Source organism: Sander lucioperca, chromosome 4 (genome assembly GCF_008315115.2).
Source record: "Sander lucioperca isolate FBNREF2018 chromosome 4, SLUC_FBN_1.2, whole genome shotgun sequence".
In the NCBI taxonomy this organism is placed as follows: domain Eukaryota; kingdom Metazoa; phylum Chordata; class Actinopteri; order Perciformes; family Percidae; genus Sander; species Sander lucioperca.
Window position 1 is genome coordinate 27,265,909 of NC_050176.1, and position 13,403 is coordinate 27,279,311.

General features: G+C 40.9%; 1 protein-coding gene and 1 long non-coding RNA gene across 2 annotated transcripts in view; one reads left to right on the forward strand and one right to left on the reverse strand.

The window, feature by feature from the left end:
- Positions 1-10,102, reverse strand: LOC116049893. Its single transcript, XR_004104931.2, has 3 exons — positions 10,092-10,102; positions 7,535-7,537; positions 1-97 (listed from the first exon to the last, which is right to left on the reverse strand). It is a non-coding gene; the product is annotated as an uncharacterized LOC116049893 (long non-coding RNA).
- hoga1 (4-hydroxy-2-oxoglutarate aldolase 1) overlaps positions 2,542-13,403 on the forward strand; it is a 26,387-nt gene continuing 15,525 nt past the window's right edge. The window contains exons 1-4 of the mRNA XM_031299941.2: positions 2,542-3,115; positions 4,468-4,596; positions 7,770-7,897; positions 9,845-9,979. Coding sequence (XP_031155801.1) covers positions 2,899-3,115; positions 4,468-4,596; positions 7,770-7,897; positions 9,845-9,979 — 609 coding nt within the window. The 5' untranslated portion in view covers positions 2,542-2,898. The remainder of the gene's footprint in view (positions 3,116-4,467; positions 4,597-7,769; positions 7,898-9,844; positions 9,980-13,403) is intronic.

Sequence of the window (13,403 nt, forward strand, 5' to 3'; positions counted from 1 at the left end):
ATCGTTTGGAAAATTTGGTTTCAAATCCGATCATCGGTTCCAAATTTAACACGCGCAAGGTTTGATTTCCGTAGCGGCCGCCGTACTTCCAGGCGCTCTAAAGTCCTCGTATCGTTTCAACTCCACCCCTCAGAGAATCAGACTCAACACACGGTACAAAGACATAACAACATACAGATTAGTGACAGGACAAACATAAGAAATACAAGGGTTGGAGGGGGTGGGGGATTACAGTGTTTAGATTATTTCATGCCCACGTTTCCGTCTGACACAAACTTGACCACGGGAACACATACATGGAGGTGGTTTGACATCAATGCATACACACATACTGTATATTGTTCTGACGCAGACACATTCTTCTTTCTAAGTAGAATATTCTTAAACGTAAAGGGATATACTGATTTGTTATTTTGAAAATAGAAAAAGGGGGGCCTCCAACAAGCTGGAACAACACTGTTGTCTAAAATATCAGTACGTTTTAACTGGAACTAAGGGGCCAAGCCAAAAACCATGAAAAACAGTTTCAACAAATATAGTTGTTAGAATAATTTCATTATCAAATAATAGACAGGACCACTCAAGATATATCAAAGTTCATTTTACTTGAGAACCCAACAAGGAGGCAGTCTCCGCACTACAGAATAGTACAGACAGTGACCTAACGAAAAGCTCTCTACAGCTGCTTTTTATAATACCAAGTGTAAATGCAATAAATCATGATACAGAGTAGATGTCGTCAATTGTTATCTTGTCAGAGTTGATGACGTCTCCCCTACCTGGTCTGAGAGGGCATGTATGCCCTCAGGAACACACCGTGCTTAGACAAGGACAAAACAGTGGCTCCCATGTTATCTTGTGAGTTCAAGCAGTGTTTTTGGTTTCTTAACAATATCCACACACATCCACAATTAATTGAGAGAGAATATAGTATTATTCTATGCAAACAGTTTAATAAATAACAAGAGGGAAAGTATGTAGAAATAGTACACAAAAGTACTTGCAGGGGTGTTCACATACATCTATGCCACATATGATGTCCTTCTGAGGACATAAATCTCATTCTCTCAGTCATCAGATCTTCACCCAGTTAAGCACCTATGGGAGATTTAGAACTGATGTGTCAGACAGTATGTGTTTACCTTCTGGTATCTTTGTATTACATTTGCATCAATCAAAGCTTAATGGCACAAACTGCAGACCGCTGAGATTGTTCACTGATTTGTGCAATGTCAATGCACTTAAACGATTCTCCACATGGTGGCGGTAGTATAAAGGCTATCAGAGGCTGCAGAGGACATCACATCCACAAACTGTCAGTCACATTATTAGACACTAACACTAACACTTCATTTTTCTGTTCAGTGTTGTTGATGTAACTTCTTTAAGAGCCAGAAAACCATAGTTTCATAATTCCCATGACTGCAGCATCTGAGTAGTTTCTACTTTTAGGAGCTGTAACCCTTGTGTTGTCTTCCCCGTCGACCAACATGCAACTTTTTGTTTTTCTGGGTCAAAATGTAAAAAAAATTCCAACGTTTTTGTTGTCTTTTTCGACACTTTTGTCACTTTTTTTTCGAAGTTTCTGTCAATATTTTTCTGCGCTTTTTTTTAAAAGCTTTTCCCATGTTTTTTTTTCCTGACGTTTTTGAAGATTTTTCTGACATTTTTGTCACTTTTTCAGATGTTTTTGTCACTTTTTCCCTGTGCATTTTTGACATTTTTTTTCCTACGTTTTTCAACGTTCTATAATCAATTTTTCTTTACATGCTATAAAATGTAATAAAACACCCAAATTCAATGAAATAGGGAACTGATCATTTATTTAACTTGTGAAGAGCGTCGTATGGAACCATCCACGTTATTTTGTTTTAAAATTAGGTTGAAAGAAACTGCACATTTCTGATATAGAAACTTTCTGAAAATGGGTCAAGTTTGACCCGAGGACAATAGGAGGGTTTAATGAGTTCCAGATTATTATAATATAGATGATGAATATCTGATAGCCTACCTGTAAATGTAATGTTTAAAAAAGAAAAAAGTATCAAGTATCAACATTTCAGTCAGGGAAATCAGCTGCATATCTGGAAAACACCATTTGGAAACCATCCCAGTTTCTTAACCTGAAGGTTAAGGATGGCTAGTCCAGTCAAATTTTGATCAGGACCTTAAAAAAAATGCTTGGGTGAAAATGGCTTTCTGTAAAAAATGTATTTGGTCACTCAGTTGTTTGATATACTTCAGTTGTTTCCATGTTACTGGAAATGGGAATCCCACCTTGAAAAATCGTCAACTTAAATAGCCTATATGATAAGGCTGGAGTTTTTACAAAATCACATATCTTTGAAAAAGGAGAAACCATTTGTAAGTGGTGCATTTTTGACAGCTATCACCTCAACTGTCTATATTTGTATATATTTATTCATTTTATAATCATATTTGGTCCTGCAGCATGAATACCAGACACACATATATATCCAGAGTCCTGGGACAAGCTTGTGGTTGATGACCCCTTACTGCCCCTGGGCGGAGCTTTGGATCTATTGCATTATAGCCGGTAGCATTGCTAACATTGCGTGCTGAAAATCGTTGTTTCTAACCGCCTGACAAACATTTCAAACGTGTGTCAGGTAACCGTGTGAAATCAACAGAAAAGCCAGAATTTTACCTGCCACGGAGAGCAAAAAGTGGCCGATTAAAACCGCGCTTAATTCTGCGCTAACAGAGTCGTTTTAAGAGTTGACACACTTCCAAAGTTGTTCAGAAATCACAAATTCTGGTCAATATTTACAAAAGCGGGTTAGTCATTAACTGTCCTCGGTTGCAGCAGCAGCAGCTGCACACAGTCCCACCTCGCACACAGTCAGCGAGCCGCTCGGTCACTCTGCCCGCTTTACAATGCTGTGCGTACGGGTATGGAGAAGCCTGAGTCCCGTGTGCAGAGGAGTTCACCTGTCGGCATGGAAACGAACCCAGAGCCACACAGCAGCAGCTGCCAGGCTGGACCTCAGCGGTATTTATCCGCCCATTGCCACTCCGTTTACCGCCAAGGAGGACGTGGACTACCAGAAACTGGAGGGCAACCTGCAGAAATATGCCAAGATACCATTTAAAGGTCAGGCCTGGAGAAGGGAGCGCAGAATAAGAAACAAAACTCGCTTTTCTGGAAGGTTAGAAGAGTCTAGAAAGGTTTCCAAAGTAGAGTCTGAGGTGCAGGGGTCGTTGAGAAGGACCCGGATGGTCCACAGTATGACAATAGTGCGGAGTGTTAGCGTTTAGTTTTAAGTCACACTAGTGATTTACACATGACATGAGGACAGACTTATAGAAGTAACGTTAGTTATTGAGTGGCTGGTAAACTTTGAACATTCACTATCTATTTGGCTGGTGGACAAAAAAGTTAATTTTGGACCTTGGTTGTAAGCCTTCAGTATTTGCTTAGGGACCTGATAGAGAGGACAAAGTTCAGCACGGAGGAAAAAACGAGAAATCACCTGGAGGCCTGCATGTGTTTGTCTCCCTCTGGTGGATTTCTATTACTACTACAAATATGATTTTTACAGCAGCCACAGTCTACATGTACTACATAATGGTGCTGATGCTACTATCTATTACATGTAGCAGTACTCTGAAATTATTATTTAGGACTGCAACTAACTGAGGACTTTAACACTACTGCTGCTACTATTATTACTTTTACTAGTGTTACTGTTTACATAATTACTCCTTTTACCACTTCTGGTACTACTATTATAGTCCCAATATTAATAAGTAAAAAAAGGGAAGAGAACAAAAAGAAGAGTGCTGGCTCTACTTCCGATTTCTCTCCTACAGTCGTTATTGGTGTGGGTAGAGGACAGAATAGTTTTCAAAGGTATACAATTGGTCTAATGGCAGCACAAAAAATAAGAATAAATGTAAAGCCTCTCTGGCCACCAGTTTGAGAGGCACAGTTGGTTAGTCACTAGTCTCTCCTCCACAGCGCTGCCGAGGAGGGTCTGGCTAGTCCACACAGCACTGGGGATGGGAGGAAAACGTGCTCTGGTTTATTGGTATTTCTTTAAACCAATCACAATCGTCTTGGGCGGCGCTAAGCGCTGGACGGGGCAATGGTGCCTCTGCAAAATAGCCTCGGGAAGGAACTTGTTTTGGTGGAACATGTGTACGTTCAAAAGTTGTTTTAGTCGTACAACAAAAAACTCAGATTGGACAGATAGTCTAGCTAGCTGTCTGGATTTACCCTGCAGAGAGGAGCAGTTAACCATAGTCCTCAGAAATCCACCGGAGTTTAGAACTCCAACACAAAGAAAGCGGAAGGTCACGGACATCTGGCGGCTGGCACCTGAACAATCCCAGAAGTAGAACGTCGTCGATATAGAATAGTTAGGCACAGAGAGTCAGACAGAAAAACATACAGGTGTAACTTGAGGTAACAAAAATAAAATGTAGTTTTTTTGTGTGTTGCAGGTCTGGTAGTTCAGGGTTCCAATGGAGAGTACCCGTACCTGACGGAGGAGGAGCGGGTGGAGGTGGTGAAGACGGTCAGGAGATCATTGCCAAATGACAAACTGCTGATGGCCGGATCAGGCTGTGAATGTAGGTCTGTGTGTGTGTGTGTGTGTGTGTGTGTGTGTGTGTGTGTGTGTGTGTGTGTGTGTGTGTGTGTTCTTGTTTAACTATATTCGTGGGGTCCAAAAACCAGGAATACAGTATACTTGTGGGGTCCGGACAGTAGGGGTGGGCGATACTGGGAATTTTGGTATCGATCCGATACCAAGTAAATACAGGGCTAGTATCGCCAATACCGATACCGATACTTTTTACTTGTAACGTCACGATCATTGAATAATTGTGATTTTGCCTTTTAGTTAGTTGATTATGATTATGATAAAACATAGGACAAAGATTTTAGGCAAATCTAAATGTTTTTATTTACTAACTAGAACAATATAAAACAATGTAACGGTATAAAAATAATAACATAATATAACAAAATATAAATATAACAAAGTCAACAACACAACCAAAAATACCTTCCATTACACACAGATATCTGTTAAAAATAAAGTCAGTTGTGCAAAATAATTAAACAAAAGTTTGTGAATTTACTTAGGCTTAAGCCACAATGTATAAATATGAATATAACTGTTCTGACTCTCTGCTCTCCACCAGAGCAGGGAGGGGGAAGGGGAGAGAGAGAGAGAGAGAGAGAGAGAGAGAGAGAGAGAGAGAGAGAGAGAGAGAGAGAGAGAGAGAGAGAGAGAGAGAGAGAGAGAGAGAGAGAGAGAGATGCTGTTTGCACACTGCGCACAGACTTAGAGAGACGCTGTGCTCGCATGAACTCGGAGTGAAACTGCAACAAAAGTATCGATCTCATCACGACAGTATCGATCCGATACCAATACTCATCTTGGTATCGATACTATCGATATTTAGATCGATACACCCAGCCCTACCGGACAGCTTTGTGGGGCCAAAATGCTGGACCCCACAACTTTAAAGGTCTGTTTGAGGGTTAAGACTTGGTTGTAGGATTAGGATTAGAATTAGGTTATGGTTAGGGTGAGGGTAAGGGTTAAGGTTAGGCATTTAGTTGTGATGGTTAAGGTTAGGGTAAGGGGCTAGGGAATGCATTATGTCAATGACGGGTCCCCGCAAAGATAGTGAAACGCTGTGTGTGTGTGTGTGTGTGTATTCTCTTTTACTACTATGACTATGAAAAGCTTCAGGGATAAATAGGTTCAGGGATAAATAATGTTAAACAATCTGACAATAATTAGGCCTAGTTAGCTTCAAGACAGCCGTGGTGGTAATGTACAGTATATTTGACATTTAAATAATAATCATTCTTCAAAAATTGATACTCACTGACACTGAAATAAATGTATATAAAGCTTCATTAAAATGGCATTATGTAGGTTGTTGTACTGTGTGTGTGTGTGTGTGTGTGTGTGTGTGTGTGTGTGTGTGTGTGTGTGTGTGTGTGTGTGTGTGTGGATTTGTAATTGCCTCTACATGTGTTTCTGATATAGATCTTGAGTTGAAGCTCATTATGAGGCGGATAGTGTCATTCATTCTTACAGACTTATAGCTGAAGTCAAATGGAGTCTAAGAGTTTTATTGCCTGTTCCGTTCTATAATGAACATTCACACAGAGAGGAGCATTTACTCTTTTATTCCTGCATGCACTGATGATATAAAGACCTCCTGGGCTCTCACTTCATCAATTATTTCACAGATGTTTATTCAATAAATATTCCAGCAACATATTTGAAAAAACACACACACACACACACACACACACACACACACACACACACACACCACTTGCTTTGTCTTCTTTGTGGTGTAAGGAATTATTCCCCCGCGGGGGTAGCTAGATATCGGGCCGGCCAGTCCTGCTCAAAGACCCTACCGTGAGCTGACAGGAGCTCTCCTGTACATGACCGTTTAGTATTTATTTTCGTCTCTCTTGGAGACACTTTGACCAAATTGGTCAAATTTTAAAAACAACAACTTCTGGCTCCATTTTGGTGTTGTAGTTAAACGTTTTGATCACTTATCAGCTGCAGCTGTCACGGTTACTAGGCGACAGGAGCGGCGCTTCGACGCAAACAGGTAATGCTCTGCAGACCAGACCGTCTCATTTCGGAGACCGCTCGGTTCCGCCAAGGTGGTAAGCGAGCACCCGGAAAAGGTACCTCCTATGGGGAGATTCTGAGGCTAACAAGCCATCACCTCGCGCTAGCATTCCATTGACTCCCATTAATTTTGCCGTCACTTTGACAGCGAATAACTTTACATCTGAAGCGTTTAAAGACTTTATTTGTCCATTGTTTATTTCTAAAGAAACACGACAATGTATAAAAGGCTCCATTACTTTGTATCTCACGTTATGGCTCTGTAGCAGACGTTTTTTTTGTAAAAATAGGCTAACGATTGTGTCATAACCACGCGACTTTCTGTCCCATAGTAGAGGAATTACCGTATAGTACAGGAGAAGCTCACAGGCAATCGGGGGACGTGGAGGCATCATACAGTCATGGGAGAAGTCCATGAAAAGCATCGGAACAAAGTATTTCATCAGCGTTTTGATGGATTGGAAATACTTCGGTATGTGGCAAGTGAATTCATATGAAGTAACATTTATCCACGAACAAACAGATTTCTCTTGGCACAGCTACCAGAAGACTTCCAACTTTCAGACAGGTTGCTCACGTAACATCTACATTGTCAAGCTCAGTTTGAGGCTGCGCAGTAACGCTCAGCCATCACCGGAAAAGTGCTTCTAATAGACTTCACTGGTCTCCGTCGAAGTCTATGGCGTCGCTGTGTCCTAAAAAGGGAGTTTTTCCTCGCCACTGTCGCATTTATGCATTTATGCATGCTCTTGGGGGGGAATCACTGGAATTGTTGGGTCTTTGTAAATTATAGAGTGTGGTCTAGACCTACTCTATCTGTAAAGTGTCCTGAGATAACTCCTGTTATGATTTGATACTATAAATAAAATTGAATTGAATTGAATTTCTTTCACTGTCTATGGGTTCGGCCCTTCGTGGTAGACTTGGAAGGCTGTGGCCTCTGAATTGGGACATAGCTAGTGTGTTTGAAACCTCCTGCAGCCATGAGTTCCCCTGTGATTTCCACCTACCGTCCTGTAACTCTCGTCGTGATTAAAAAGGTTTTTGAGAGACGTGTTGTGCAGTCGAAAAGGGCGCAGATTAAATCTGAATGGTAAAGTTTCTTCCCCCTCTCTTTCGTCCGTTCAGCCACGAGAGCCACAGTGCAGCTCACGGAGAAGATGGCGGCAGCCGGAGCCGACGTCGTCCTCGTGGTAACGCCCTGCTTCTATAAGGGCAAGATGGACGGCCGCGCTCTGATCCAGCACTTCACAAAGGTCACCTGACAGTCAAACAGAAGTAGTACTGTTCTTGACTTAACCCTTGTGTTGTCCTCGGGTCAAATTTACCCGTTTTTCAAAGTTTTCAATATCAGAAATATGGGTTTCTTTAAACCAGATTGCCCAAGAATAACATGGATGTACGTTGTATGGAACCCATACGACTTTTAAACAAAAATAACGGTTATTTTTGAGTGTTTTATTCAATTTTATAGCATTTGCATTTTTTTTTAAATGGTTTTAAAACCGTATCCTGACACCCACCACAACATCTCTGATCTTAACTAATAGTAACAATTATTTATATTGGTATAATGTCATGTAAGTAAGGTTTATTGACCATCAGTTTTAAAAAGTGACAAAAATGTTTAAAAAAGCTAGAGCCCGACCGATAAAGGATTTTTAAGGCCGATATCGATACAAATATTTGGTGATTTAAAAATCCGATATTCCGATATATATTTAAAAAAAAAAAAATCCAGAAACGAGTAACAAAACATAAACAGATTTCCCTAACATTAGTTGTTTGTAGTTATTTATGAGTCCTCACTAAAATAATATGATAATGCAGTTTAAAAATAAACTTGTTTTATTGTCACAACTGAACAGAGGACAACATATATTAAAGTTCTGATAAATAAAATGTATAAAAATACAAACTTAAGATATGAAACTTAAAGTCCCTTGAACAAAAACACAATAACAACAAAAAAATCAAAGTGTTGCCAACAGGGACGTTGTAGAGCGCCATCTGGTGGACAAACTATGCAACGCCAACACTGGTTGAAGGGTGTTTCATCCGATTTTTATTTTATTTTTTAAATATTCATTTATCAGCCATTATAAATGCCGATACCGATAGTTTGGAAAATGCCTAATATCCGATATATCTGTCGGGCTCTAAAAAAAGCGCCAAAAGCATCGGAGAAAAAAAAAAGGACAAAAATGTCGGGAAAAGCGCCAAAAAAGTTAATTGTCAATTTTGACCCACTGGGAACACAAGTTCATGGTCGACGGGAAGACAACACAAGGGTTAAGAAATTCTTAGTAAGAGTCAGTGTCAGTGGGGCCCTTGTTGGTGAGGCTTTATAGGATTTATTGTAAATACGGGAGAGATTAAAGGTCCCATGGCATGAACATTTCACTTTATGAGGTTTTTTAACATTAACATGCGTTCCCCCAGCCTGCCTATGGTCCCCCAGTGGCTGGAAATGGTGATAGGTGTAAACCGAGCCCTGGGTATCCTGCTCTGCCTTTGAGAAAATGAAAGCTCAGATGGGCCGATCTGGAATCTTCCCTTTATGATGTCATAAGGAGGAAGGTTACCTCCCCTTTATCTGCTTTGCCCGCCCAGAGAATTTGGCCCACCAATGAGAGAGAGACATCATGGCTTTCAAATGAGCAAAGTGGCAGTTGGTCAAGGCCACACCCCCACCCTCCACCTTGCCCCCCCCTCTCTCCTCCTCAATAGCATTTAAAGCTACAGACACAGAAATGGCACATCCTAAGGAAAGCTCATTGTGGGACTGGCTCTAGTGGCTGTAATTCTGCACCAAGGCTGAATTTCAGGAAAGAGACTTCAGATACAGTATTAGGGGACCACTAAGGTCTATATAAAAGAGACTTCAGATACAGTATTAGGGGACCACTAAGGTCTATATAAAAGAGACTTCAGATACAGTACTAGGGGACCACTAAGGTCTATATAAAGAGACTTCAGATACAGTATTAGGGGACCACTAAGGTCTATATAAAAGAGACTTCAGATACAGTATTAGGGGACCACTAAGGCCTATATAAAAGAGACTTCAGATACAGTATTAGGGGACCACTAAGGTCTATATAAAAGCATCCAAAGAGCACCATGTCATGGGACCTTTAAGGGAAGGAAGGGGAAGTCTGGGATTGGAACATGGTCGTGATTTCTCTGCGTGTTCCCTGCAGGTGGCGGACAGCAGCCCGGTGCCGGTGGTTCTGTACAGCGTACCGGCCAACACGGGGCTGGAGCTGCCGCTGGACGCTGTGGTGAAGCTGTCTCAGCACCCAAACATCCTGGGCCTTAAGGACAGCGGAGGAGATGTAAGAACCACTTCCTCAACATCTTTTTAAAAAAATTTTTTTTATATTTCTCCTTGTAATGTGTGAGTCATGAAGAAATCCTGATCAGCTGTCGCTGCAGTGCAGGCATCACTGTGCTGCAGGTAGAGAAACGTTATCTCTGATGCTTCGTTGACCTTTTACGGGGCTGCAGAGTTCCATGTAATGGATCAGGCTCTGATTCTCGTTTGCATCAAGCTATTTGATATTAACCGGACAAAGTTAGACGACATCCAATAAGACCAGTTTTTGCTGTGACATGACAAGTCTGAAAAACGCTGAGAATTGATCAGCTTTTCCAACCCTGTCAGCACCGCAGTATTTAGAGACTTAAAAAGTCCCGAACCTAGATAACAAACAAGATGTTAAAGGTTAACCACCGTCTTTTTCAACCCTATTTTCCTATGTTTTTGTGTCTTAGTGTCTGATGGGAACAACAATCTCTGACATTGGTCCAGTATTAAGCGAGATCGCTGCAGTCGTCAGCGGAGAAACAAGCTACAATGTAAGTTAATAGGGCAATTGTCCAGCTTGTATTTACCTTCACAAAAGTGCTGTTTTGCCACTGACAGGCTCAGGTTAATATTCTAAGTGTCTGACAACATTATGGAAAGGATCCCTTCAGAGATAGACCTTTACAACCTCTTTGAGACCTTTCTGTTTAACCAGAAACAGCTCTGAAGTCGCTAGCTCTAAACCCACCAGACTCCATTTAAAAAAGCAATACTTTTAGCGTGTATAAAGCCAACATATTTTCACATGTAAATCAGTAAACTATGTGTTTATTTTAACCAAAACTAGAGCTGTGATGGTTGGAAAAGTGGAAAGACGACCCAAAACGGCTTTTCATAGTTATATTTTGTTTCTGTCGACTTTGAATGAAGTGTATTTTACGACGCAAAAATTACTGTTTATTTACATGGAGTCTGGTGGGTTTAGTGAACGCAATTTCACAGATGTTTTTTTTTTGTTTAAAAACGTCGACGTCCTTAGAAATCCTTTCCATAATGTTGTCAGACACTTAGAATATTAATCTGAGCCTGTCAGCAGCAAAACGAGCACTTTTGTGAAGGTAAATACAAGCTGGACAATTGCCCTATTAACTTACATTGTAGCTTGTTTCGCCGCTGCCGACTGCAGCGATCTCACTTAATACTGGATTGTTGTTCCCATCAGTCACGTAGACACAGTCCTCATAAATCCACCGGAGTTTAGAACGCCAACACAAAGAAAGAGGAAGGTGCTGGAAATTCGGCCTAAAAGAGGGGACATCCGGCAGAATTTCCGGTGGCACCTGAACAATCCCGGAAGTGGAACGTTATCAATATAGACTAGCCTAAACCTAACCAAACTGCAATCGTTTCACAACCTTAACAACATGTTTAAAACTGCGACCGTTACGTTCTCTGGTTTGTTTCTGTGGGTCGTATTCGTGGGTAGGAATAAAACAACCTATATCGTCGTATGGTTTGGAGTCACAAAGAGCCCAAGTAGCAGAGCATAGTCCAGTTTCACCCCCCCCCCCCCCCCTCCAACTACATAAGCTGGTATCAAAAGTGAAACAGTGTGAGAAAAGTAAAACGAAGCAAAGCAATGCTGATTTGGCAGCAGTGAAATAGCAATGCTAGCACGTTGAAAGCTGCACAATCAGAAACGGCATTGTATTCCTGTGTTGATTTGAGCAGCCCATTTCCAGTGAACTAGCTGCTGCAGAAAAGAGAGTGGAGACTGTTGAAGAACCTTAAACTAAAGTGTGTGTGTGTACTTTCATCCTGCAGGGATGATTGCAGCGGTTAGTAGTGGGGGGAGAGAACACTTCGCTCTTGTCGAGCCCTTAATGCCTTTTCGTCTGTGTGGGAAGTGTTTGCAAGAAGTTGCAAATGGATTTCTGATTTGGGAAATAACATGTTTGTCCACTTGCTGGGAGACAGGAGCGTGGGTGCAGTTCAAGCACAGAGCGGCCCCCGCTCAACAAGTAGGTGTGAAGAGGGCCAAACACAGAAAACATGGGTTGATAGGTCAATTTGAGGAAGGCTGACAAGTTGCTGAAAGATTGTACAGAACATGATTGGCACACAGATTTCCCCACATCAGCCAGCTCGTGCTAGTTGACAGATTATTCCTTTATCAAAAATATGTTACATTTTTAGCATGTTTTAGCTAGAACTAAATCTTATTTTTTTTTAGCCAAAGTAAATTTGAACAGAAAAATACTTTGCACATCTATAACTTTATCAAAAATATGTCACATTGTTAGCGTGGTTTAGCTCAAACTAAATCTGGTTATTTTTTAGCCAAAGTAAATTTGAACAGAAAAATACTTTGCTATAACGTGACGCAGGTGCGTCGGAGTGGGACGAGCATAGGTCAAAATTGTCACCTGCAAAGATAAATTCAATAGCTGGCAATGTTTCGGTACTTTTTTAGCAACATTTTGCCTGATGAAGGTCTGAAAACGTTTCCAGCTATTACATTTATCTTTGCAAGTTAGACGCACCTGTCTCACATCATAGCAAAGGATTTTTCTGTTCAAATTTACTTTGGCTAAGTTAGATAGACAGTGTGTGAGGGGTTGAGGGGCTTCTTTGCAGCCAAAGTACATTTTAAAGGGGACAAGACGACATATTTCTTGAAACAGAAATTGGTGTTTTCTCAGCAGACTCTGGTGCGGACCGGCTTGTAGGCCAAGTCTGGCTGTCTCACAGCAGACTCTCACTGCATGATCATCATGATTGATGTGAAAAAGCATGTGATTGGTTGTGCTGTCATGTGGAAAAGCTTCTGCTCTCTTGTGTTTCGTGATGAGAAAAAGTACCACAAAATTGCACTGAAAGTACAATGATTTAGCAAAATAGTTACTTCCCACCACTGGTGCTAACATTTGAGTTTTTAGAGGAGTGTCTCCAGCAGAGACTCTGATTACAGAGCTTGTTAGAGGATCAAATCATGGTTTCCAGATTGCCTCAGCTGCTTTTGAAACAACCTAACAGTATGAAGAAGAAACAAGTAGAAATATTATTTGTGGTTCTGTGTGTTTCTATTTTGGGCACTCAAGACATAGCAGCAGTTTGTGTTGTCAATTTCTCTGTTCAGCAACAAGATATTGTGATGTTTACGATAGGGCTGCAGCCAACGATTATTTTCTCCATTAATGGAAAAGTTGTTTGGTCTATATAAGATGTCAGAAAACGGTGAAAACTGTTGATCAGTGTTTCCCAAAGTCCAAGAGGACGTCCTCAAATGTCTTGTTTTGTCCACAACTCAAAGATATTCAGTTTACTGTCCCAGAGGAGAGAAGAAACTAGAACAATATTCACATTTAAGAAGCTGGAATCAGAGAATTTATACTTTTTGTTTTCATAAAAAATGACTCAAACCGACAAAAAGATTAATTTAAATAGTGGAC